General features: G+C 48.4%; 2 protein-coding genes across 15 annotated transcripts in view; one reads left to right on the top strand and one right to left on the bottom strand.

Annotated features, from left to right (window-relative positions):
* Positions 1 to 122: 122 nt before the first annotated feature.
* Positions 123 to 3,720, top strand: LOC134021209 (NADH-cytochrome b5 reductase 2). Its single transcript, XM_062461802.1, has 9 exons — positions 123 to 274; positions 650 to 793; positions 951 to 1,023; positions 1,254 to 1,360; positions 1,486 to 1,615; positions 1,992 to 2,075; positions 2,318 to 2,403; positions 2,735 to 2,834; positions 3,291 to 3,720. The coding sequence occupies exons 1-9, from the start codon at positions 260 to 262 to the stop codon at positions 3,461 to 3,463; spliced, it is 912 nt and encodes a 303-aa protein (XP_062317786.1). The 5' UTR covers positions 123 to 259; the 3' UTR covers positions 3,464 to 3,720.
* Positions 3,721 to 4,118: 398 nt separating this feature from the next.
* Positions 4,119 to 26,583, bottom strand: part of ppfibp2b (PPFIA binding protein 2b) — a 60,382-nt gene continuing 37,917 nt past the window's right edge. For 2 of the 14 annotated variants that reach the window (XM_062461784.1, XM_062461792.1), the window contains 24 exons: positions 25,839 to 26,057; positions 24,019 to 24,111; positions 23,373 to 23,501; positions 21,234 to 21,345; positions 20,824 to 20,853; positions 20,122 to 20,183; positions 19,504 to 19,923; positions 18,905 to 18,972; positions 18,082 to 18,156; positions 17,511 to 17,571; positions 17,222 to 17,260; positions 16,610 to 16,745; positions 12,653 to 12,788; positions 12,226 to 12,354; positions 11,881 to 12,031; positions 10,735 to 10,846; positions 10,501 to 10,589; positions 9,944 to 10,066; positions 9,448 to 9,573; positions 8,941 to 9,129; positions 7,968 to 8,135; positions 6,447 to 6,560; positions 4,999 to 5,064; positions 4,119 to 4,506 (listed from right to left, as the gene is read on the bottom strand). In XM_062461784.1, the coding sequence (XP_062317768.1) occupies positions 4,483 to 4,506; positions 4,999 to 5,064; positions 6,447 to 6,560; positions 7,968 to 8,135; positions 8,941 to 9,129; positions 9,448 to 9,573; positions 9,944 to 10,066; positions 10,501 to 10,589; positions 10,735 to 10,846; positions 11,881 to 12,031; positions 12,226 to 12,354; positions 12,653 to 12,788; positions 16,610 to 16,745; positions 17,222 to 17,260; positions 17,511 to 17,571; positions 18,082 to 18,156; positions 18,905 to 18,972; positions 19,504 to 19,923; positions 20,122 to 20,183; positions 20,824 to 20,853; positions 21,234 to 21,345; positions 23,373 to 23,501; positions 24,019 to 24,111; positions 25,839 to 26,057 (2,871 nt within the window). In that variant the 3' untranslated portion in view covers positions 4,119 to 4,482. Of the gene's footprint in view, positions 4,507 to 4,998; positions 6,021 to 6,446; positions 6,561 to 7,967; positions 8,136 to 8,940; positions 9,130 to 9,447; positions 9,574 to 9,943; positions 10,067 to 10,500; positions 10,590 to 10,734; positions 10,847 to 11,880; positions 12,032 to 12,225; positions 12,355 to 12,652; positions 12,789 to 16,609; positions 16,746 to 17,221; positions 17,261 to 17,510; positions 17,572 to 18,081; positions 18,157 to 18,904; positions 18,973 to 19,503; positions 19,924 to 20,121; positions 20,184 to 20,823; positions 20,854 to 21,233; positions 21,346 to 23,372; positions 23,502 to 24,018; positions 24,112 to 25,838; positions 26,058 to 26,583 lie in introns of all 14 variants that reach the window. The other 12 variants (XM_062461789.1, XM_062461797.1, XM_062461790.1 and 9 more) reach the window with 10 other exon arrangements.

The raw sequence follows: 26,583 nt of genomic DNA on the forward strand, positions 1-26,583 counted from the left end.
CACACACCATGGGTGACAGTGGCGTGATTGTGGTCCATCCACTACTGAATATGTAGTTCTCTTAACTGTGCTGTGTCATGGTGACTTCTCCACTCCTATTGGGCTGTCCTTTGTTCCACTGGCTGCTCCTCCCCTTTGAGGCGTGGGGTTCAAAGGTCACCCAGCAGTTGTGGCTCCGCTGCAGGGCTGGACTCTGATCAGCCGTCTCAGTCACTCTCACCGACTCGCAACTTCACACACTCATTCACGGACAGACGCTATGGAGCAGGATCTGGTAGGAACGAGCAGCTACTCTGCATTTGTCTTTCAGCATTTTATTGCTTGGAAAATTGCTTGGCACCTTTTAACCTTCTCCTTTTCTTTGCTTATCCTCTCTATTCTCTAAAATGATGAACCATTCTAAGTCTAGGGCAAGGGTCTCCAACCCTGTTCCTAGAGCGCTACCTGCCTATAGTTTTTTGCTCCAACCACACTTGTTTGACCTGATTCTACACCAGTTCTAATTACTAGAATCAGGTGTGCCAGATTAGTGTTGGAGAGAAACCTTCCAGGTAGGTAGCTCTCCGGGAGCAGGGTTGGAGACCCCTGATCTGGGGTCACAGGTTTTTACGACAGTGTAGTCAGTTGTCATGTTGGTGTTGTGTTGCAGACTGTCCCTGTGGTGGTGGGGGTGTCGGTAGTAGTCCTCACTGGTCTCTACTTCCTGTTCACTGGAAGACCAACGAAGAATCAACTGCCCCAAACCCTCCAGGATCCCACAGTTAAATACTCCTTACTGCTTGTAGAGAAAGAGGTAGGTCACATAGTAGCCACACAGTAGCACTGAATGTATGCAGCCGTTATTCTTCGTGGACAAGCAGGTCACTGTCTCCCATGACAACGAGAAGCTCTGCCTGACTTTTGTCAGTGTAAAGGCCACAGTTGCAAACGCTGCTAATGTGTATCGACAGGATATCAGCCATGACACCAAGAGGTTTCGTTTTGGTCTCCCTACTCCCTTGCACGTCCTGGGACTACCCGTAGGTACTGTCAACACACACACACACACACAGTACGTGCACTCATACACGCGAACACACGCGGTACACACACGCACATACAGTGCACACACTCATGCACAAATACTTTGACATGCTTTTCTTCTGATGTCTAGAGGCTGTTCTACAAGAACTGGCACGCAGTGAGTTTAGTGTAATGAATCAACTCCCTCTTCTTCCCTTTGTGTGTGTGTGTGTGTGTGTGTGTGTGTGCAGGACAGCATGTGTATCTGTCTGCTAAGGTGAACGGGGCTCTGGTGGTCCGAGCGTACACGCCCGTCTCCAGCGATGAAGACCAGGGCTTTGTGGACCTGGTCGTCAAGGTACTGTAGCACACCGCTGTGCAGCATGTCAATTACCATGTGGCTCTGCTACATCGTGGCATGTGATGTTATGGGTGAGTTTGAGCAAATCTAACGCACCCCACTGACCCAGGTCTTGGTCCCAGGTGTACCACAGGAACACCCACCCCAGCTTCCCTGAGGGAGGGAAGATGTCCCAGCATCTGGACACCATGAAAATTGGAGACAAGATGGACTTCAGAGGGCCTAGCGGACTGCTGGTCTATAGAGGGAATGGTGTGTTGGTGTACTGTTGGTGTACAGGGGAGTCAGGTGGCTGAGCGGTGAGGGAGTCGGGCTAGTAATCCGAAGGTTGCCAGTTCGATTCCCGGTCATGCCAACTGACGTTGTGTCCTTGGGCAAGGCACTTCACCCTACTTGCCTCGGGGGAATGTCCCTGTACTTGCTGTAAGTCGCTCTGGATAAGAGCGTCTGCTAAATGACTAAATGTAAATGTACTGTGTGTTTAACACTGATCATACACTCCTCTGCCAATGTAGCAGGTATCACTGGCATATTTAACCATGAGGTGGCAGTGTGATGTAGCGCACAGTGATGTTTCACTACTAGGCTCTGCTTCAGAGCTACAGGAAGTTATCTTTCTTTTATCAAGGCACTTTTGCAATCCGACCGGACAAGAAATCTGAACCAAGGGCCGGCAAGTTTAAACATGTGGCAATGATCGCTGGAGGAACCGGTAAGAACCCTTTTTCTCAATGCAGCGTGTCCGTCATGTCACTGGTTTCATGTTTCCCCGCATCATGTCTTTACAACGCCTATTAACTTCTTTGCGAGGGGGCTAATGGTGCTCTCCGCAGGGTCGCTGAGGAAAACACGATTAGCGTTTCCAGATTGCATTTGCATAATTCCTCAGCAGCGTGTGTAGGACTTGAGCGTTCAGTCGTAAACAGGCTTAACGGGGGGTGGCTGTGCTTGCAGGGATCACCCCCATGCTCCAGCTGATACGCAGCATCGCATCCGACCCAGACGACATGACACGCTGCTCCCTCATCTTTGCCAACCAGGTCGGTCCTACTCTCTCACTCGACCCCCCCCCCCCCCCCCCCCACACACACACACACACACACCCATCCCGTCCAGACGTTAAAACAAGTACATTTGACTACTAGTGCAGTCGGAAGATTTAACTTGCTAAGATTTCTAAGAATCATGTGTCGTTTACTTTAAGTAAATCACTCTACACCTTAGCGCAGTACCTCATCGGATCGGGCCCTCTGTGGGGGTAGAGCAGTGTGTTGGTCTGTCCTCTGCAGGCTGAAGTGTTTGGTCAGGAAGCCGCTGTGTGTTTCAGGCTGGTCGTAGATGCTAACAGGCTGATCTCCCTGTGCTCCTCAGACAGAGAAGGACATCCTGCTGAGGGAGGAGCTGGAGGACGTGTTGAGCAGCCACCCTGGCACACTCAGCCTGTGGTACACCCTGGACAAGCCCCCGCAAGGTGAGACTGACTAGACTAGACCAGCCCGGACCGGGCATACCTTCCAAAAGGTGAGACTAGACTAGTCCCTGGACAAGCCTCCGGAAGATGAGACTAGATCTGACCAGACCAAACCACACTTTTAACAAGCCTCCACATGGTGAGGACAGACTAGTCCAGACCCTGGGCACTTCTTTATGTACTCAATATTGTACTGTACATGTAACTAATTGAAACAATTTCCCCCTGGTTATTCCATAATTATAGTAAGATCTTGCTTTCTATTTGCATTTAGCTTTGCTTAAGCCTGCAGCTAGAACTCACCTTTTATATTATGCAAATGAAAGTAGGCCTGGTATCTTTTATGTAGTCCTGTATTGTCCCTGTTACAAAGTGATATATTCAGTTAATACTTGATTGGAGTGTGTCCTGCTTGTTTGACATCTAGAATGTTGAACTGGGATTCCTAATCCACAGGATGGAACTACAGTTCTGGGTTTGTCAACTGTGACATGATCAGAGAGCACCTTCCACCTGCAGCTGACGACGTGCTTATTGTCATGTGTGGCCCACCTCCCATGATCCAGTATGCCTGCTTGCCAAACCTGGCAACGCTGGGATATAAAACGGAGAATATATTTGCATATTGACTTATCAAAGATGCTCATATGAACACACGATGTCTCTTTCACACACAGGATCTCAACCTGGCAACATTGGGCCACAACACAGGCACCCTTTTACTGTACATTTCCATAACAAATCTGCAAAGTTTTGTAAATGTATATACCTGTTTTGTGTAGCATTTGAGTGAGATGAATTCAATGTTCTTCTGAATTATGGGAACAGTTTGTAAGATTTTTGAATGTTGTGAAACAGGACCAATACACATTTTCATCATTATCAATATTCTCCTTTCTGCATTTCAGTTGGGGGCTTGGCTTTGTATAGCCTAGATAGCCATAGCTTTACTCCAAATATAATTCTCCACTATGTGCTTCATGAAGCCAGCCAACTCCAACACCAATCCTCTCATTTACATGGTGCTTCTTAGCTACAGTATTATCCACTGTACTTAGCTACTGTACCACCATGCATAATCCTCCACACATTTAATCCTCAAGCAGAGACAGACATAACTCCACACATTTTTACTTCCAATGCTTTCACCACCTAGTTCCACCACTCAGTTCGAGTACTGGGTCTATATCGCAGACTTTCTTCTAAGAAAATAGTCCACACTAATCTAATCAACAGTCATTTGGTTTAGAAATACAGTCCAGTTTCAATAAAAGTTTTGGGGAATTGCAGAACAACAACACACCTTTATTCCTTCTTACAAAATATACACATTTGTGGAAAGATGTACCGAATAGTAAACAGATGTGTGTGTAATATGTTAGTTTCATCACAAGCAATATGCCATAATATCCTAGCTAGCACCGAAAAGCTTCAGATGTTATCTTTAAGAGTTACATAGCCAAAATCACTGGCTAATGTCAAGGAAATGACAGGCAGTAGCTCATGACGAACATGCTAAGAACGTGATAACAAGCTGCTGACCGACGCTACAGGTCAGTTAGTCCAGACAGAAGACCCGGCCAGTGAGCAGCAGGCAACCGATGAGTGTTCCTGTGCAGTTTGTTGTTGATCCAGAATCCCCACAGTTCTATAGAGTCGTCTCCCTTATACACTGAAACACAGCAACACAGAACCTAGCAGTATCTGTGGTAGACAACATTTTCGCAACAGGATAATGTTTATATTAATGTGTCTTCTTTCATACAGCATAGTAGTGTCTCTCTGGTTTCCTCTCCCAATCTGCCGATTGAAACTTATAAAAATACAGAACTCGACTGAACTCATTCACTCTGTTAATGAAGAGACGGACAAAACACTTTCTCCATCACCTTGTCACTGAGAAAACTCCCCCTTCTCTATTTACAAGTACACTTCCCATTGTCTCACAATTATCATATCACATCGAAAACACTGGTAACAGCAGCTCAAACCATTCAAATACAGGACCTTGGACATTTTGACTTTAGACAGTAACATCACTATACACTCTGGATAAGAGCGTCTGCTAAATGACTAAATGTAAATACAGAAACATCACTCCGTTTTGTTTGAACAAAAGACAAATCAGTCACCATGAAGACCGTGACATGGTGGGAAGACTCACCAGTATGACTCTTCCTCTGGTACTATCTGCTGTGTGAGCTCCAGGCCTGCCCTCCTCTCTGCCCCCCTGAGGAGATACACACATGTGGGCTGGAAGGCTCACCTGGGCAGGTGCACCATCCTCCAGGAGGTCACTGACCCTGGTTAGTCACGCAGGAGCCCTGGGCTCTGGATGAACTGATGCTGGACTGTTTATGTTGGACTGGGGAGGAAGAATCCTATAGAAGCTTGCATGAACTCACAGCACCAAGGGTGATGTGTTCCATAGAAACAGGAGTTGTCAAGCGACAGACCTCACCTGCCTATGGTAGTGACATTTCCAGAGACGTTTAAAGAGAACCTGTTTTTGAACCTGTTTTGGTCTGAACGCAGGCGGAATTAGGGCCTTTGTTTGACTTGTGCCTTGAGCTGTGTGTGTGTGTGTGTGTGTGTGTGTGTGTGTGTGTGTGGGGGGGGGGGTTGTGGTGGGTGGGGATCAGGTGGGATATGACCTAGTATCTAAAACAAACTGTTCTTAAACAAAACATTCAGCATGAACAACAAGGTCAATTGCATAGGCTGTGTCCTTAGAAATATTAAGGGACTTAAGTTTTTAGGCCCCTTAAACTACTCAGTGTGTCCTGGCTCATCCACACAGTGGATAAAGCCTCATTATCAAAGAGGCTTTATCCACTGTGAGAGGCAGACCTCACCCGTGGCTACATAGACACAAGGTACAGGGCATGTTGTGATAAGGGCATTGTGAGGTGAGGGCTGTGAGGTGAGGGCAGTGAAGTGAGGGCATAGTGAGGGCATTGTGAGGGCAAAGCATTGGGGGGTAAAGGCATTGGGAGGTGAGGTCAGGAAAGTGGTCAGTTCCGCTGGTCACGACGGCTCCAGGAGTTAGGGGGCTGGGGGTGTGAGGCTGTGACGGGTTCCTTCTCTGTGATTGGCTGGCAGGTTAGTGGGTGAGCCGCGGCCTCAGACCAGCGCTGTCTGGGTGCGTCTCCGCTCCTTCACCACCTGGTCTCGGCTCAGCAGGTACTGGAGAGGGGCGGGGAGGCCGGGGTTAGCTGCAAGCCTCTACAACCTAGCTATAACCCTACTGCTTTGATATCAAAGTCCAGTTTACACTGCCTCAACAATGTTCAACAAACACTGACAAACACCAAACATTCTACTGTTGGCTGTTGGGTTTAGAATGTTTGGAAAGAAAACTGTCTTTTTCACTGCCCCAACAAATGGCAACAGGCATGCCACACCAAACAAACACAACCCAATAACTGTTGGCTGTTGATGTTGGTTTTGGCAGTGTGAACTGGCCTATAGATGCTGGAGGGCTGGGATTACTGACTAAAGCACTTTGCAACTGTTTTTTACCCTGTCGAATACAGTGGAGAAGTGTGGTAGTGTGGGTCAGGAAGGATGGAATTTGGGTTACAGCTGAACTCAAGACAGTTTCCTGTTTACCTGGTTAATCTGAGAGGTGGGATGACAGTTGAGAAGGGTTCTACTCACGGTGAGGTTGTTGATGCCATCAGACAGAGCTTCTATCTGCAGCACTGTACCCTCTGTGATCACCACCTGTAACAGGTCCCACATTACACACACACACACACACACACACGCAAGCAAGCACACACACAGTAGTACACCTTTGGGTGTGTATAGTATGTCTATTTGAGGGTGGGGCACCCTGACCACCCAGGGTGCATGCTGGGAGGAATCTGCTTCCTCCCACATGCAGGCGGCCATCTTGGCTCAGATGGCTCTGAGTGGATCATGGAGGTGAGTGCTGATGAGGATGACAGCAGGTTAGAGGATGGTGTGTGTTACTGAAGCAGTCTCTCAACACAGCCTACAGTTCCAGACATGTCTGCTTGGTGTATTGAATGGACATCATGACAAGAGAAAGATTGTAATCCTTGCATTTTTGTCTATATACTCCCTTTCTTGAGTGAGATAAAAAGTATTGAGATGGTGTGTGTTTGGAATGGTGAAAAAAAGTAAAACAGTGTCACACTTAGGATTTTTATTGGTGTTTTTGAATAAAGGTATGTACAGTCACATGACAACTTGAGCTTCTTTTCTTGAAGCATGATCTTTGATTATAAAAAATACTATAACAGTCAATTAATATGAAAATAACAGTGCAAAATCCCAATCTGTCAAAACATGCACAGTTAGACAATTATCTGTGCATTTTTTGTTGATCCATGTATATATATATATATATATATATATATATATATATATATATATATATTAAATAAATCCCTCCATATGCAAATATTGCATAAGCTCAATATATATATATATATATATGTCTGACAAACAATATTGTACTTTTGTACTGGTTGGGAATATCTACAATTGTTACACTGCTATATCTTAAATAAATAAAATAAACATTTCTATGTTGCACATTGTTCACAACAGTGGTATGATTCATACGGTTGTATTACAGAGGCCAGGTGCAAGATCATCATGGAATATGGGATATGTAGGCTCTATTAAACTACACTGGGATTGCAGTGGGGGTTTGTGGGAGTTGTAGGCTACATGAGCCCACATCTACCCAGTGTCCTGTGTGTTGCAGTTCAGTAGCAGGGGGTTAGATGATGGCACATAGGGAAGGGTGTTGTGGCTGTGTTTGATGTTCAATAAGCCAGTAACATCTTATACCCACAGGTATATTAGTTTGATTGATTGCTTGATTTAGCTAACATTTTAGATTGATGGCACCAAGTAGAGTAGGTCGGTCAAACGCTAAATCATGCGCACCCACGGAAGGTGAGGAGCGTTGTCTGCCAGGATCTGACGATCCAGGGGGAGTGGTCTGGGAGTGGGGGGGGGGGGGGGGGGGTGAGGGTACGAGGGGTAGTTGAGGAGGGGTTGTTATTGGCTGCAAGCAGAGATGGCTTGATTGGCTGATGAGAAGCATGGGCGCCGTGGGGGTGTGTGACGGGTTCAGCTGTCGTCGTGTCCCACCTGCTCCCGCCTGTCCGGGTCACGGTCCAGGATGGGGCTGAGGCCCCGGAAGCCTGCGTAGGGCCGCTGGGAGCCGTTGGCCTGGGCCTGGCTCTCCAGAGGGCAGATGTAATCGGTGGAGTCGTCCGCCTTCCGCCGCCTCAATGTCGAGAACCCCAACTTCTTAGGCTGGAGAGAGGGAGACAGAGAGAGAGAGACAGGCAGAGAGAGATAGGGAGACAAATAGACAGAGAGAGAGAGAGAGAGAGAGAGAGAGAGAGAGAGAGAGAGAGAGAGAGAGAGAGAGAGAGAGAGAGAGAGAGAGAGAGAGAGAGAGAGAGAGAGAGAGAGAGAGAGAGAGAGAGAGAGAGAGAGAGAGAGAGAGAGAGGGAAAGAGACAGGGAAACAGACACAGTCACAGAGAGAGACATAGAAGTTAACACACATGTAAAAGTAAATGTGCTGAGGAAACCCAGACACACACACACACACACACAAAGCTCCCTCGTAAGCATCAACATGAATGCCAGACCCCCCGGGGACGGGTTATCTACCCTGTGCAGCTTACGGGAGATTCCCGAGCATGCAGAAAAATAGACCTGAGATCATCACTTCCATCCAGACACACTGAGAGCGCCGGGCCTGGAGCCTCCACACGTGTCGTCTAAGCTGCGTGTGTGCTGACCGTGTGGGTGATGCTATCTCGGCCTCGCCGGTTCCCTCCCGGGCCCCAGGGCTCAGCCCTGAGTACCACACACCACTGTGTGTGCGTATGAGAGAGAGATGGATGAAAAGGGAATCGGAGGAGAGAAGAGAGACAGAGAGAGAGAGGACGAGTGTGAGTTGGTCTGCGTGAGGGCTCCTCTCTCCCTCTCTCTCCTCACCTTGACCGTAGCTGTGTGGCGGAGGGCCGTGTGGCGGAGGGCCGTGTGGCGGAGGGCCGTGTGGCGGAGGGCTGTGTCTCTTATCTGTGGTGCTGAGGGCCGTCTCTCACCTTGACCTTGGCCGTGGTGCTGAGGGGGCTGTGTCCCGTGGCCTCCAGGTAGTCCCTCTTCTCCAGCTGGGCGGAGGAGCCCACCAGGGAGCTGAAGTTGGTGCCCAGGTGCCTCCTCAGCAGGGTCTTCTGGGGCGGGATGTTCAGCAGCATGGCCAGCGTGTCCGAGTTGAAGCGAGGCTCCAAGATCTAGGACGGCGGGTTGAAACAGGTGGATTTCATACGGAGGACATTGCGCCGGACGGGGGCGGGTCGGTGCAGAACAGATACACGTGGACGAGTTTATGAAAAGGTCAAAGGTCAGATGGCTGCTTTGCGTTCATGCCAAGCACAACCTCTTTCTGTCTCTCTCTTTTCTGCTTTCTTCTGCTTGGTGTCTCTCTCTCTTGATTGTCCCAAACTTCTTCCAAAATTTTTAAAAATTACTTTCAATCCCTATACATTCTCTCTCTCTCTCTCTCTCTCTCTCTCTCTCTCTCTCTCTCTCACACACACACACACACTTACAATGAGCCCCCCGTGCACGCCGCTGCCCCTCAGGTTGGGGGCGTACTCCGCCAGGTCCACAGACCTCAGCCACTCCATCACCCTGTGGTTGGACCACTGCACCACCTCCGACGGGGACGTCTTGTTCTGAGGCGGGGGGGGGGGGGGGGGGGGTGCATACAGTCACCTCAGACATTAACACTCTCTTTTTCAGTGTAAGCACACAATAACATCAAAATACATCCGAGTCAGTGTCAATCATATGACATTTTCTCAAGAGCAATTCCTGAGGGGGACTCCAAAATTACTGCTGTAACATAGCACATTAAAAAAGCGTGTGTCCATAATCACCAAAGCGCTTTCATTGTGTATTATTAATATTATTGAAATTACATAGTTATGTTTACAGTGATTTATTGGGGGGGACAAATCATGTTTTTCCCAGGATGAGGGGGTCGTATCCCCCCCCCCCCCCCCCGGGATTTCCGCCTATGACACACACCCCTCCTGGCCTCACCTCGTCCCCCGGTCTGCGCTTGAGGCAGTGGGGGTCGAACTTGTTGACGTGGAGGACGTGGATGGCACACTTGATGCTGAGGTGGTGGAGCTGGCTGGTGACTTTCAGGAACAGCAGGTCATTCTGGGGGCGGAGGGGTGGAGAGGAAGGCAGAGGGGAGGGGTGGAGAGGAGGGGTGGAGAGGAGGGCAGAGGGGAGGGGTGGAGAGGAGGGCAGAGGGGAGGGGTGGAGAGGAGGGCAGAGGGGAGGGGTGGAGAGGAGGGCAGAGGGGAGGGGTGGAGAGGAGGGTCAGTCCAGGTGTGACTGTTGAGTCTTGTGACTGTGGGAGATGAAAGAGGAGAGGGCAGCAACGTTCTCCTAGACGGGAGGCTTGATGCTTAGACGACTCGGCAAACACTTGAATGTGCACCGCGTTTTCCGATTATTCGCTTAATAAACAATGAACAATTTTAGTCATCGCATTGCATCAAATCTCCCGAGTACTCAACACACCGATCCGGAATGATCTAAATGCGTTACGGGTGTGAACCCCAGAGACAGTGAGCGATGTGCTTTACCACGGTGAGGTACTGCAGCACCCTGCCATCCACACGGCTCTCGTGGAACTGGTCCTTGTACTGGGGCAGGCCGATGTCATCCAGCCAGCCTGCACACAGAACACACACACACACAGCCCTCAGCCTTCAAAACCACAGCAAGCCAACCTCGCTATGTACGCTATTTGTATGTGGCGTTGGATAAAAGTGTCTGCTCAATGAACGAGATGTCCTTTCGTTTCTTTGTTTACATACGCGTGACCCAGACGTGGTCCAACTCGGACGACTTCTCAGCCTGTCTGGTGCTCAGAGACTTGACAGCCAGCTGCACCTTCTTCCTGTGGAGAGGGTTCTTGATGCCCAACTCCTGGTCACACACACATATTCACACACACACACACACACACCCCACGCATACACACACGCATGCATACACATACACATTCATACACACACAAGCGTATGCAGACGCAGACACACACATACACACACATGGACACATGCATACATAGGCACACATGCATACACACACACAGATACACGCGCACACATGCACACACACACACACAAGCACACACAGTCAATACTTGATGGATGCTTTTCATCCACATACAGATGAATTAAACCTCTTAAATTCACTCATCAACTTGAGCTGGTATCACTGGGGTTAAACCATTTTTCACAATCCCAAGATTCTCACAAAAGCATCATCAAGCTGTACTATGAACAATCTGGGCACACTGATATGGTGTTGTCATGGAGACCTGTGTCTGAGTAAAGTATGATTGAGGATGTGTATATCAGCTCCACCTGCAGATAGGGGATGGCAGGTGAAACGAACTGGAGACCAGAACCAGACTGACAAGTGGAACTAGACTGTGATTGGACAGATAGAGCAGAACAGGGACGGGATAGGAAGCCCTGAGGGTAGGGGCGGACCCTGTCATTGCTTCGACAGCTAAACAAATGGAGATTTCACAGTCCTGTATGGAGGTAGGTGAGTGTGTATGTGTCTCTGTGTGCATATTCACGTGTGTGTTCATGTGTGTCTGTGCATGTGTGCATGGGGCTTTCGACTGAAACTTTATACAATAGTGTAGCCGATGGAAACCAAAGATGCAAATCAAACACCCTCTGTATCACGCGTCCAAAACTCGACAGGAAGCTGAGCTCAACAGGCAACAAATGACCAGAATTTAGAGACCTTAAACATGTTGTTTATCATAGAGTGACTTGACACTTTAACTTTCGTAATATGCAAGAAAAGGAAAAACGTCCCAAAAAGAAGTTGCGGACAATGCTGTATGCCGACAACGGCCCCTTTTTCACCAGACCCTGTCATATATGGTTGTGTATGTGTGTATATACAGTATATGTGCATGTGTGTTTATCTGTGTGTACCTTCTCCAGGTCCTGAGGAGTGGCGGAGAGGAGGGTCTGTCCGCTGGTGACCCAGTGGCGAGCCAGCTGCACGTATTGGCCAAGCCCAGACTCTGACAGCCAATCACACACCTGGTCAGTTGTCCATCTAGAGAAGGGCGTCTTCTGGTCTCTGGAGACACATACACACACGCACACACACAGTCAGGCGTGAGATCATGTTAAACACAGCCTAGTGAGCCAGATCTCATAACTACCCTAGGAGGACTCCTGCACTGAACCAAGCAGAACTAGGACACAGAATATATATATATATATATACGGAATAAAACAGAGCACAGAACAGGCTGTACAGATTAGGCATACCTCAGCAAAGAGAGCGCATCTTTGGCCCGGGCCAATCTGGGGCCAGCTGTGGCTCTGAACCCGCCCCTTCGGAACTCCCCCATGTCTGGCGCCTCCCCCGGCATGCTTCCTGATTGGCTACGGCGGATCCTGGGTCCGAACAGATAGATGGATGGATGCGGTGGAAAGCGTGTGCCCGTGTGTCAGTGTGTGTCTGAATCAGTGTGTGCGTGAATGTGTGTGTGTTTGTGTATATAGATTTGTATGCACGTGTACTTGCATTGGTGTGTGTCCACCTGTGTGTGTGTGTATGAATATGCATGTGTGTATGTGTTTGAATGGTGTGTATCTGCCTGTGTGTGTGTGTGTGTGTTTGTGTGTGAGTGTGTTTGTGTGTAAGCGTGTGCGTGTGTGTCCGCCTGTGCTCATGTGTGTTGGCAGCACTCACTTCCCCCACAGCTTCCTGATGCCCCTAGTGCTCTTCCTGTTCTCCGGGGAGACGGGGGAGTGCTGTCCAGAGTCCATCCCCGAAGACAGAGGGGACAGGTCGGACAGCAGCGCCTCGCCCAGACCCTCTGGCCTCCCTGGAGCACACGGGAAGACCGCACATCAACACGACACAACCGAGCATCGCGCTGGCTAGGAGGAGCTCGCGTCACCAAGATAATCTGAAACAGTCTAGGCTGTAATACCCCCTTCCACCCGCACCCCTCCCAACACCCTTCAGTGAGGATGTGAGGTCAATAACTACAGTTAGGTCCATAAATATTTGGACATTGACACAATTTTCATCATTTTGGCTCTGTATACCACCACAATGGATTTTAAATGAAACAATCAAGATGTGCTTTAAGTGCAGACTTTCAGCTTTAATTTCAGGGTATTTACATCCAAATCAGGTGAACGGTGTAGGAATTACAACACATTTTATATGTGGCCCCCCCCTTTTTAAGGGACCAAAAATAATTGGACAAACTAACATAATCATAAATCTAATTGTCACTTTTAATACTTGGTTGCAAATCCTTTGCAGTCAATGACAGCCTGAAGTCTGGAACCCATAGACATCACCAGACGCTGGGTTTCGTCCCTGGTGATGCTCTGCCAGGCCTCTACTGCAACTGTCTTCAGTTCCTGCTTGTTCTTGGGGCATTTTCCCTTCAGTTTTGTCTTTAGCAAGTGAAATGCATGCTCAATTGGATTTAGGTCAGGTGATTGACTTGGCCATTGCAGAACATTCCACTTCTTTGCCTTAAAAAACTCTTTGGTTGCTTTCGCAGTATGCTTCGGGTCATTGTCCATATGCACTGTGAAGCGCCGTCCTATTAGTTCTGAAGCATTTGGCTGAATCTGAGCAGATAATATTGCCAGAAACACTTCAGAATTCATCCTACTGCTTTTGTCAGCAGTCACATCATCGATAAATACAAGGGAACCAGTTCCATTGGCAGCCATACATGCCCACGCCATAACACTACCTCCACCATGCTTCACTGATGAGGTGGTATGCTTTGGATCATGAGCAGTTCCTTCCCTTCTCCATACTCTTCTCTTCCCATCATTCTGGTACAAGTTGATCTTGGTCTCATCTGTCCATAGGATGTTGTTCCAGAACTGTACAGGCTCTTTTAGATGTTTTTTGGCAAACTCTAATGTGGTCTTCCTGTTTTTGAGACTCACCAATGGTTTACATCTTGTGGTGAACCCTCCCTCTGTATTTACTCTGGTGAAGTCTTCTCTTAATTTTTGACTTTGACACAGATACGCCTACCTCCTGGAGAGTGTTCTTGATCTGGCCAACTGTTGTGAAGGGGTTTTTCTTCACCAGGGAAAGAATTCTTCTGTCATCCACCACAGTTGTTTTCCGTGGTCTTCCGGGTCTTTTGGTGTTGCTGAGCTCACCAGTGCGTTCTTTCTTTTTAAGAATGTACCAAACAGTTGATTGAGCCACACCTAATGTTTTTGCTATCTCTCTGATAGGTTTGTTTTGATTTTTCAGCCTAACGATGGCTTGCTTCACTGATGGTGACAGCTCTTTGGACTTCATATTGAGAGTTGACAGCAACAGATTCCAAACACAAATACCATACTTGAAATGAACTCTAGACCTTTTATCTGCTCCTTGTCAATGAAATAACGAACTCCCATGAGGGAATAACATACACCTGGCCATGGAACAGCTGAGCAGCCAATTGTCCAATTACTTTTGGTCCCTTAAAAAGGGGGGGGCCACATATAAAATGTATTGTAATTCCTACACCGTTCACCTGATTTGGATGTAAATACCCTGAAATTAAAGCTGAAAGTCTGCACTTAAAGCACATCTTGATTGTTTCATTTCAAATCCATTGTGGTGGTATACAGAGCCAAAATGATGAAAATTGTGTCAATGTCCAAATATTTATGGACCTAACTGTAAGTGTCAGGTCTGTATAATACACAGTAGAGAGTGTGCATATCCATGCAGTACCCACCGACTTCAAACAGATCAAGTCTCCCACGAGACCCTGAGCAGGAGTTAGCATGGAGGGAGGAGGCGGGGAGAGAAGGAAGTGTTAATCACCGCAGACAGAGTGCACCAAAGCCTGCTTATGTCCATAATTACACCCTGTGTCGAGATGATCATCTTTATCGGCTGAGTATTCACTGAGTACGTCTTGGAAGAAGGGCAAATCTCCCTCGCCTGTTTTGATATCGTTTAATACCCTGGAATGTGACTCTGGAATGAGTCAGAGGAATGTCACTATGCATTCATGTTTGTTTACAGAGAGAGAGTTCCTTCGGGTTGATTCAGTGTCTGAGCCCAGCATGCACCCCTCACGTCCACACACCTCTCGTCTGGTTCTCTCCTATCTCAAAGAGATGCACATGGGGGATTTGAACCTGTGACCTCTAAATCTGCAGGCAAATGCTCTACAACAAGCTTTGACTCACTGAGGGTCCTAATAAACATATCTAAAGTTCCACTCTGCTCGTGTGTGCTAGTGTGTGCTGTGTTTGCTAGTCTGTGCTGTGTGCTCATGTGTGCTGTGTGCTAGTGTGTGCTGTGTTTGCTAGTCTATGCTGTGTGTGCTAGTCTGTGCTGTGTGTGCTAGTGTGTGCTGTGTGTGCTGTGTCTGCTAGTGTGTGCTGTGTGCTCATGTGTGCTGTGTGCTAGTGTGTGCTGTGTTTGCTAGTCTGTGCTGTGTGTGCTAGTCTGTGCTGTGTCTGCTAGTGTGTGCTATGTGTGCTGTGTGTGCTAGTCTGTGCTGTGTCTGCTAGTGTGTGCTAGTCTGTGCTGTGTCTGTTAGTGTGTGCTGTGTGTGCTAGTCTGTGCTGTGTCTGTTAGTGTGTGCTGTGTCTGCTAGTGTGTGCTGTGTGTGCTAGTCTGTGCTGTGTCTGCTAGTGTGTGCTAGTCTGTGCTGTGTCTGTTAGTGTGTGCTGTGTGTGCTGTATGTGCTGTGTACTATAGTGTCTGTATACAGCACTGTACAGTCCTAAAGTGTATGTATAAAGTACTATACAGTGCTATAGTGGACATATACAGTACTGTGCAGTATTTTACAGTACTATAGTGGATGTATACTGTACTACACAGTACTATATATATATACAGTACAGAACTATACAGTGCTATGGTGTATATATGCATAACTGTACAGTACTATAGTGTAAGTATACAGTACTATACAGTCCTCCACAGTACTATTGTATAGGTATACAGTACTATACAGTACTATAGTGTAAGTATACAGTACTACACAGTTCTACAGGGTCAGTATACAGAACTGTACAGTACTACAGTGTAAGTATACAGTACTATACAGTACCCAGGGCTGGAGCACTGGCACTCCGACAGCGATCTTCAGCCAGAGATTAAGCAGCAAGCAGAGAGAGAGCACATAGACAGAGAGACAGACAGCCAGGCAGACAGACTCATAGAAAGACAGACAGACAGACAGACACACGTAGGCAGAAACAGAGACAGACACACAGATAGACAGACATGCAGACACACACACAACGATAGACAGACAGGATAGTCAGACAGACAGGCAGGACAGTCAGACAGGCAGACAGGCAGGCAGGCAGGGAGGGAGGCAGGACAGAGGAGAGATGGAGAGGAGAAGGAGGAAGGTTAGTAAACAGAGGAAAAATAAGTATAAACACCCTCATGCCAACCAGTCTCTTGTTAGAAGGACCCAAACTGGAGAACACTACACTTCTAAGTTCCTGACATTCGAAGTCCCTTCCTTAAAATGACTTTGATCTGACCAAAAATGCAGATAAATATACCTAAACAACACGTCCCAAAACCTTCAGTGACGATTCTGCTATTACACACGGTCTACAACCAGAAGTAGCTTCTGGTTACAGATAACCCACAGACCCAAAATGGCATCTTGGCTGTGAAGTGCCGACTCACTCAGGTTGTAGTCATTGTCGTCGCTCTCCACAGGAGAAAGCTGGACGGGCGAGTACTTCTCCCTCTGGCCGTTCACCTCCCGTCGCGACAGCTTCCCTGGGAGAGTCTGGTACTTGTTCATCTCCTGGGGGAGATTCTGGAGAGGGAGGGAGGGAGGGGGGGGGGGTGGCAGGAACAGCAGAACAAGTATCATCTAACTGCGGAGCCTCAATCACAAAAATTCTTTTAAAAAGAAATATCTAGCACAATATCTAGTATTATTTAGAGATTCATATCTCTTGCCGTGTTACATAACTGGGTTCCAGACTTGGCCTGGCTCGAAAAACCATATTTTCCCAGTCTGTTCTATTCCAACTGATATGAAGTTCATGCTATAGTTCATGTTATTGTCTTGGCGTGGCCGTCACTAGCGTTTAGGAGACGGCAGGCAGAGGGCCGAGAGAGAGGGCTGGGGTCTGGTGCTGGCGGGTGTGACCCAGACTGCAGCTGACAGGAGCAGGTGAACCATTGGCCAAGTACAGGTCACATGGGACAGGCGAGTGGGCAGGGTGAAAAGTCAAAGGTCAGGGGTCAGGGGGTTAGCTGTCTGTGACGTCACGCAGTGTGAAATACCTCAGAGTCGGGTACGAGATGGACCGGTTCAGCTTCATGCTAGAGGCAGGCGGGGTAGCGCATGGAACAGAGAATGTAAGCACACACACACATGCACACACACACACACATACATGCACGCACACACAGGCAGGCAGGCGCGCACACACACACACTGTTAGTACAGCGACTAATAAAAGCTAGTAAAGATAGCAACTCAATATTTGCATTAGTAAAGCGGATGAGCAGGTGTTAGGTTGTGCTTGTTGACAGACCGACCGAGAGAAGACAGGAAGTAGATCAAACGCACCTTTGGTAACGAGCCGCTTTGTAGCTCCTCTAAGCTGCTGGACAGCATCCGTGGCCGTGACCTTTCAGGAAGACACACACACACACATAGACACATACACACATAGTTCAACCAGAAAGTCACAAAGAACAGTTATGTTGTGTGTGTACGGACTGATGCGTGTACAATGATCTCTAGTTTTAGACGATCTGTGTTTTGCTGTCAGTCATTAATACGACTGGCTGTGGTATGGTATAGCTGGTTGTAGTTCTGTTAGAGCTGGTTTTGGTATGGCTGGTTCAGGGGTCTGCATGACACTGTGCATGACTGCTACCTGAACATAATTGACAGTGTGTACAGAACAAGGAGGGTGGGTGTGTGCGTTTGCGTGTGTGTGTGTGTGTGTGTGTGTGAGGTGGGGACATTGCAGTGACAGGAAAGACACCACTCTCTAATCCACCCTCCACTCCCACCCCATCGTCCCTAACTGAGAACAAACAAAGGTCCCTGCCCGCCTCTATGCCTCCCTCTGAGTGCCTCTCTGCCTGTCTCTTTGCCTGCCTCCCTCTCTGCCTGCCTCTCATCTACCTACCAGGCTGTGCTGTGGTAGCCTCCATCTCCAGGGGAAACCAGGGACATCTCCATGGAGGTCTGGAAACTTCGACAGCTAGGAGAGAGGGGGGTGGGGGGAGGGGGGTGGGGGAGACAGACAGACTTTACACTAATTCAACCTTGTTTGTCCCAAGAGGATCTAATTTACAGACAGACCACAACAAAAACACCTTGGGGAAATCAACTTCTGCTTCTTAACTCTCTCTCTCTCTCTCTCTCTCTCTCTCTCTCTCTCTCTCTCTCTCTCTCTCTCTCTCTCTCTCTCTCTCTCTCTCTCTCTCTCTCTCTCGCACATAATTCTGTATTCCGCGGTATGTGCAAAAACCGCCCGTGAAAGTGCACCTCTATGTTGCGGTGAAAATTCTGCGCCTCTTAACAGCAGGCGTAAACCTGGATGCATTATTTTTGTGTCGGTGTGGAATTCCGGCCTTGTATAATATTTAAATGAGCTGTTACCTCATGAACAAATACATCAATATCGTTATCACTGAATCTTTGTTTTCGCTGTTTTGACTTTGGTGGCTGATCCAGGATAGAAAGAGAGAAGGAGGCGCATGCAATTGCGCGTTTAAGGGAGGAGAAAGGCGCTGATTACCCGATGAACTGCAGGTGTCATAAATACGACGTAAACTGAAGTATCACAGCGTGCGCAATCTGCGGGTTGTCCATGGCGCTAATAACGCTACGTTTGCAAATGTACGTACATAGGCCCTCTGTGTGTTCATGCACCTGTGTGAATGTGTTTGTGTATGCATGCATGCATGTGTAATCATGTGTGTGTGTGTCTGTGGAGTAGTTTGTACCTGGAATCCAGCTCTCTCTGGAAGGAGGGCGGAGACACGAAGAGAGGAGACGAACCTTGGGAGGACATCTGCACAAGAAAAAGCTTTATACACACTGTACACACACACACAACACACACCCCTCACACTTCACACACCCCTCACACACACACACCTCACACTCGCCTCACACTCCACACACACCTCACACTTCACACACCTCTCACACACACCTCACACTTCACACTCACCTCACACTCCACACACCTCACACTTCACATACACCTCTCACACACCCTGAGCAATCAGAATAAATCAGTTCAGTCACAAGACTTGGTATCTCCAAGCTCATGTTGAACAAATAAGTATCTGCATTCCATTTGGAAATATAGTCTATGTTGAAATCAAGTTAACACGGTATAGCAGTAAATATTTTTTGATTGTTGAAAAGTATAGATGTAAAGTAAATAAATAGTAGACAGCATGGAGAAGATGATCATGTTCACAGTAAGGCTCTGCAGTTTCGTACTGCTCGAGCGGCTCTCCTCTCGCATTCCTGATCACAGGCGTAAAAGGGCTGATTCACTCCAGACACAGCTTTGGCGGAGCGAGAGAGTCACCTCTGTCCTGATGACGTCACAGTGGGCCTTGTGTGTGAGCACCCGCAGCACGAGGCTCCTGCTCAGTTCCTCCTCGCTGCTGCCAGACAGCATCCTCTCCTCCGCCTGGGTCAGGGCCAGGGCCCTCTCTCCGCCTTGGGTCAGGGCCAGGGCCCTCTCTCCGCCCTGGGTCAGGGCCAGGGTCCTCTCTCCCCCCTGGGTCAGGGCCAGGGTCCTCTCTCCCCCCTGGGTCAGGGCCAGGGTCCTCTCTCCCCCCTGGGTCAGGGCCAGGGCCCTCTCTCCGCCCTGGGTCAGGGCCAGGGTCCTCTCTCCCCCCTGGGTCAGGGCCAGGGTCCTCTCTCCCCCCTGGGTCAGAGCCAGAACCTCCTTCATCTTCCTGTACTGGCCTAGTAGCACGGTCAGCTCCTCTATGTGGCGGTCCTGATGCACACACACACAAACACATACATATGTCCATATGCAGACACATACACAAATACACACGTGCACACACAAAGAATGTATGCCATAAACACACTGTATTTAGACATATTCAAGTACCACTGTTGGCTCCAGAAAAAAAAATTCCTTTTCAGCTTATCCAGGAGAGTGTCAACTGTAAGATGCTGGAGGACGTACCTTCTCTTCATTGGATGCTAACAAAGATTCCATCCCCATTTTCAACCTATGGAATTCTTGGTCTAGAAAGAGAACAGGATATGGTCAAGTTTCGCACACCAACATATTTTAAGAATAAACATCTGAAAGACACACACACACACACGCACGCACACACACACACACACACACACACACACACACACACACACACACACACACACACACACACACACACACACAGGGAACCGGAGCAAACAGAGGTTTGGCACAGCTCTCTTTCTGCTCTCTCAACGTTCTGTCCACCCTCCTCTAACCCCCTCCCCTCTCTCCCCCCCCCACTCTTCCTCTGCAGCTGTAGGGTCTGACAGACTAGGTGTGACAGACATGACATGATGTCAGAGTAAATTAAAGGAGAACAGACAGTCACACAGACACAACAGACAGCAGCACAACATGCCGGCTAGTTATCTGGCAGTGGTTCCCATTGCTACGGGAGCTATCTCTTAGCCTTAAACAGTATGAATTGCACGCTAGAAAGTTAGCTGGCAAGCCTCACTCCATACCTTAGCCATGCTCATTGGGGAAATACTCTTTATCCACACAGCGCAGCAGTTTGTGTCTCTTGCTAAGTAGCTAGTTCCCTGACAACAATCTCTGGAGTTAACATTCGCCTCATAGATATTCGAAATGTGATCAGTGCTGTGCTCCATGCAGTCTTACATTTGTCAAGCAGCTGTCTGTACATCTCCTCTACAGCAGGGGGCAGCATTAGGAGACAAGAGTGAATGACGGATGGGATTGTTAGTGTTAGTGTCCAAGTTCTACCTTTCAATATTTCACTCAGGCAGAGCTGTCAAGCTGTTTTCGTTCGGTTCGTCGCTTCTAGGTTTTTAGGACGGATTTTCAGTAAAAAACCTCCTCTGATCCGCGTCCAGCCCAAGATGCAGAGGACGCAGGATTGATTATACATGGGCGAGACATGTCCCACACACTTTGTCTCCCCGCATTGTTGTTCAGAAAGCTCCATTAAACGATCGCATCCTCAGCTCTTTAAAACAAGCTGTCCCTCCCACATTTGAAAACAAACCTACGCCCCTGGTGAGATGACTGAGAAGACGGAGGCCACTGACCTTTGTCTGAGGTGTCGTGGCTGGACGAGGGCCTGCTCAGCAGCTGGCTCTGTAAACTCTGAATCTCAGTGTCCTTGGAGGCCAGGAGCTGCTGCAGGTCGGATATTTCTGCCTGCAGACACGAGCAGTCGAGTTGGCACACGTTCAATCGCTCAATCGATTACAATAGTATTAGCCAGACGACAATTTTGGGGGGGCAACACTTAACATTAAGTTTGTATTACCTACCATGGGACTGCATAGCAATAGACAAGGTAACAACAGTATAGGTATATAGGAGTTGCTATATGATTAAATGGTAATGTTAGTGGTGGGGCTGTGATATAGTATGAGCGGTATATTTCTATACCGTTCATACTGACGGTATGAACGGTATAAAAATATACCGGTATGAATTTGCCCTTCGGGTATGGATTTTGACTATACCGTGCTAACCGCGGTAGAGCCTTCCTGAAATAAGATTTTTCACAGCCCTAGTTAGCGGTATAGGTCTACACAAAAGTGTAAGAAGTCATGGTGAAGGGGAGGGGTGTAAGGTATAAGTGAATGTTGTACAGGGTCAGTTGAAGGTTGAGTGTCCAAAACAAGATTACTGTCAACAGCCACTTACCCCTGGAAAGCCCAACCTCCCCCATCCCTCACCAAGTTTAACGTGTACAGCTAAGCCAGAGCCACAGTGAGCATTAATGGAAAGGGTTGCCCATTTGCCCATTTTTGCTAGTAATCTGTTACTAATAATCTTATCTGCTGGTAATCTGTTTTTGTGACCAGCTGTGATTGGCTGTCAGAGCCACAGTGAGCAGCGTGGAAGCCACACACAGGAGACAGGGACCCACAGAGATCAGGCCACGACACTCCACACTCTCCGCAACGGCCCGTCGTAAAACACCCGGCGGACGGCATGCACATCACAACAACAGAGGAATCTCACTGAACCAATAGTCGAGCAGAGTCATTTGTCGCAGCGCCTCTGTTTTACGAGACTGTGGGTGTTGAACTTGGTCAGAACGCGTATAAACACACACACACACACACACACTCATACATATACAGTACACAAATACACACAGGCACACACACATATACAGTACACACTCACAGACAAATACCACCAATGACCCATATCCTGCAAAGGCACAACGCAAATGAGAGTTCTCGAGACTCATATATCCAAGCAGAGGAGGGACCGATATGTAAGATATCCAACAGATACATGAGACATCTAAAAGGCAGACATATGCGAGAATGGGTTCCCTGTCTGGCTCCTGTAGACGAGCTCTTCCATAAGCTAACAGGAAGCCAGTGAGGCGTGGAGAGAGGCTGCTGTTCTGCAGGCGGGGGCGGGAGGGCCGAGATGTCAGATCGTGTCTACATCAAAAACACCACTTGCTCCGTCACTTATTTATTCTGCTCTCTCTCTTCTTCATCTCTCCATCTCTCTTTTTGTCCCCCCCCCCTCCTCTTTCTCTCTCCTCTCCCAGTGTAAACAACAGCGTAAACAAACAAAGACGCCATGAAGATTGGTCTTCTTGACGGCAACATAGTGGGATCGCTGTTCAAAAAGGACAACAGATATGCCCCGATCAGGGGAGAAACCTTATTGGTCGAATGAGATTCCAACAACCACAAGGTCAACATGTGGGGGAGGAAGAAGAGGAGGAGGAAGAGAGAGAGCAAGAAGTGGGAGAGGAGGAGCGGGGAAAGGAGGAGGAAAAGGAGAAGAATACAGTGCAAGGAAAGCTAGGAGAAAGGATAGAGAGGAGACGGCGGGAGAGGAGGGAGGGAAAAGAGTGTGAGGAAGAGGAGGAGAAAAAGGAGGATGAAGAGGGAGGAGAGGAGGAGGGGAAACGGAGGAGGGGGGAGTGAAGGAGGAAGAGGAGGAGGACAAGGAGGAGGGAGGGGAAGAGGAGGAGGGGGGAGTGAAGGAGGAAGGGGAAGAGGAGGAGGACAAGGAGGAAGGAGGGGAAGACGAGGAGGGGGGAGTGAAGGAGGAAGGGGAAGAGGAGGAGGACAAGGAGGAGGGAGGGGAAGAGGAGGAGGGGGGAGTGAAGGAGGAAGGGGAAGAGGAGTAGGACAAGGAGGAGGAAGGGGAAGAGGAGTAAGACAAGGAGGAGGAAGGGGAAGAGGAGGAAGAGGCACCTGTGCGGCCCGCCATCGTTCCTCCCAGTGCTGCTTCTCTACCTGTGTGTGCTCCACTGTCAGCTTCAGGCTGGACAGCTTGGTCATGAGAGACTGGTAGCACACGTGGAGAGAGTAGGAGATAGACAGCTGGCAGAGTAGACAGAGAGGGAGGGAGGGTGGGAGAGAGAGAGGGAGGGAGAGAAACCGAGTGAAAGACAGAAACACAGAGAGAGAGAGAGAAAGTGCACGGGAGAGACACAGAGAGGGCAGAGGGAGAGAGAAACAGAAAGACATCGAGGAATGAAAGGGAGAGAAGGGAAAAAGAGTGAAAGACAGAGAGACTGCTGAAGAGAGAAAGCCAGAAATGCGCACAGTAAGCTGCATACAAACGGAAAAAGAAGATAACAATTAAACATAACTGGTACAGCAATGTTTCCAGAGGAAACAGGAAACAGGAGATGTTAATAAAATAATCCAAACAATAACTAACAAGGTTTTTCCTTATGTCACATTCACTGCGATCCTGTGAACGGAGTTCAGCGGCACGCCAGAGAGAGTTAGTGAGCAGAGAACTAGAGGAGGCAGAGGAGAAGGGCGCAGGTGGAGAACAGAGAACCCCCCCACCCCGTTGGAGGCAGGGCTGTCCTGTTTTCCTCGGAGATACCTTGGTCGCCTTCAGTTTCCTCTCGTACTGGGTCTTCTCTCCCTCCAGCTCGTCCACTTTGCTCTTCAGCTGCCGGAGCTCCTGCAGCAAGCCCTGTCCACACAGGGAACACAGCACACCGGCATCTTAGCGAGTCACGAGCCGGCACCCTTCGCTAACGGGCTGAGCAGGACCGACCAGCCCGAGCCACGAGCACGACACAGCTCTCGGCTTCCCCCACCCCACAGCGTAACAGCATCCCAGAACCACTAGAAACCGTGAATGAGAGCAGTCAGGAATCATTTCAGTGTTACACACAACAGGTGATCGAGATACAGGTGTGGTATTAGGAGGGGGGGGGTTCAAACGAGGAGTCCAGAACAGCCACCATAACCGTGCGTGTTATAGACACACGAGAAGCCCAACCCCACGTGATAAGAACGGTCAGATCCACCTTCAGCTGAAACCTAGAGTAGCATCTCCACAAGAGAAGGGAGGAGGAGGGGGGCAGCCAGCCTGGGTGGAGTTAGTAAGATCAACCACAAAACAAAACCGCATGAGACCATGACATTGTGGTTGCGGTCATGCACACACACCACACCAGTAGAAGGAATATCACTACCTGGAGTCATAGACACCCAAAACAAAGACCACACAACAACCACCACATCTAGGTCGACGTATGTTTACCAACACTCAGAAATATTTGGGGTGCAGCTTCGAGTGACTGACTGGTGGGCAGCATTTGCACTGTCTAGTCAGATCTGGTTGGTTCCAGGCTACATCCAGTGCACCTCAAGTATTTGAAAGTATTTGATAGTCGATTGTGACCAAAGTTTGAATCCTATGGATTGCCGCTTATGAATACTGTAGAATACAAGGCAAGTGGGGAAAACTGAAAGGGAAGATGTTAGTCAGAGTCTGCTGAAGTTTCTAGAAGGGTGGTGGGTATAGGATAGGAGAGATGAGAGAGAGTAAGTACAGCACATCCATTCTTCCTGTGGAAGAAGAAATGGTCTGTCTCCACCAACGGTATGACCGGTGAATGTTCTGGAGATTCTATACTTTCATCCCGCAGCCTAAGAAACTGGACTCGAGAATAAGAAGGTCCTGAGTTCATGTTTACACTGAAACGAGTGCTCATTTAGCAGACGCTTTTTATCCAAAGTGAAGTTAAAAAGGGGATTTAAAAAAAAAAAACAGGCTGATGGATACAGAAAGTCGTCCTCAGAGTAGAGTAGAGTGGACTGCCTTTTGCATTCATCGACCTGCTTTCCTGTATACCAGCTGTGTATTATCTCTGTGTGTTCACATGAATCTGCACTTTGCTCCACTTTGCTCCTCTAAAAGACTTTGCTGTAAACGATTTCAGTGCCTTTGAATGTATTCATTATCCTTGAGTGTTGTTTCCTGTCTGATGTTGCTCTCTCTCCACTGCCTGACTGATACACGCATACAAACTTCGGAACCTGGATGAGAAGACACATCGTTGGTAGAGATAGACCTTTTCTTTTCCCACTTTTCGAAAAGCCCCTGTAGTGTAAATAACTGTGTCCCCTCCTCCCTAATCCCTTTGGTTCAGACACTGGTATAGACATGAGAAAAATGCTTCACCTGGCCATCTGATAGGCCAGGTAGAAACCTCATCCTTATCCAATCCCATCCAGTCCTGTCAGATCTACAATTCAACTGGGGAGATAGGGGCAGGCCACAGACCGTATCTCAACATTTGTCTTTGTCTACATTCTGGGTTTATCTCCTGTGTATACCACAGAGCGTAGACCAGGACAAATCTCAGGAGCCGTTCTGATCGGGACAAGATGAAGGGTGAGTCTTCCTACATGCTCTCCTCCACAGCGGCAGCAGTCGTCCAGGTCCCAGGCCCCCAGGCCCGTGTCCGAGCCCCCCAAGCCCACGTCGGGGCTCTGGTCGTGGGCCTGGCGGGCCGCCATCTCCCCCTGAGCCTCCTCGAGGGCTCGCTTCTCCTGGATGCGAGTGTTGATCTCCTCCTGAAACCTACACATCTCCTCCTGGAGGTCACTAATCAGGTTGACTACACACTGGAGGACAATGAGGGAGGGAGGAACAGGACGGAAAAAAAGGAGAGATGGAAAGAAAGTAAGAGAGAAAGAATCAAAAACATGTTTGCTGGTTTAGAGATGATATACACAAAAGGGAAGAAGGAAATGGAGTGCAGAGACACAGGGAGTAAGGACATGGGGAACAAGGGAACAAAATGAAGAACATAAAGAAAAAGGACATGGAGAACAGTGTACGAGGAAAAATGAAAAATCTCAAAATACGGTTGAGGGATCCAAAACATCCACACTGATGAGAAGATCCACTCTGCTGTGAGGATAAAATTGTTTTTTTTTTAAACGAAGAGAAGATTCAGAATGGAGAAACACTAGGTTACGGTGGCTGTGAGGACTGTTCTCTTTTATTCTAGCATGACATGTAAATGTTCACACCAGGAGCAGAGTAAGGGTTAGGATTAGAGGTGTGCAGGTCCAGCTAGCCTCAGATAGGATCTATGTGACTAATCTTAGACACACTGACAGAAACCCTCTGACAGTGGACAGAGGA

This window comes from Osmerus eperlanus, chromosome 5 (genome assembly GCF_963692335.1).
Source record: "Osmerus eperlanus chromosome 5, fOsmEpe2.1, whole genome shotgun sequence".
Classification (NCBI taxonomy): Eukaryota; Metazoa; Chordata; class Actinopteri; order Osmeriformes; family Osmeridae; genus Osmerus; species Osmerus eperlanus.

What these genes read in the sequence shown, in the direction of transcription:
- LOC134021209 (XM_062461802.1), top strand. An exon ending in GCTGGTCTATAGAGGGAATG is followed by an intron (nt 1,616 to 1,991) that starts GTGTGTTGGTGT and finishes TCTTTTATCAAG; the next exon opens with GCACTTTTGCAATCCGACCG. An exon ending in CCCTCATCTTTGCCAACCAG is followed by an intron (nt 2,404 to 2,734) that starts GTCGGTCCTACT and finishes TGTGCTCCTCAG; the next exon opens with ACAGAGAAGGACATCCTGCT.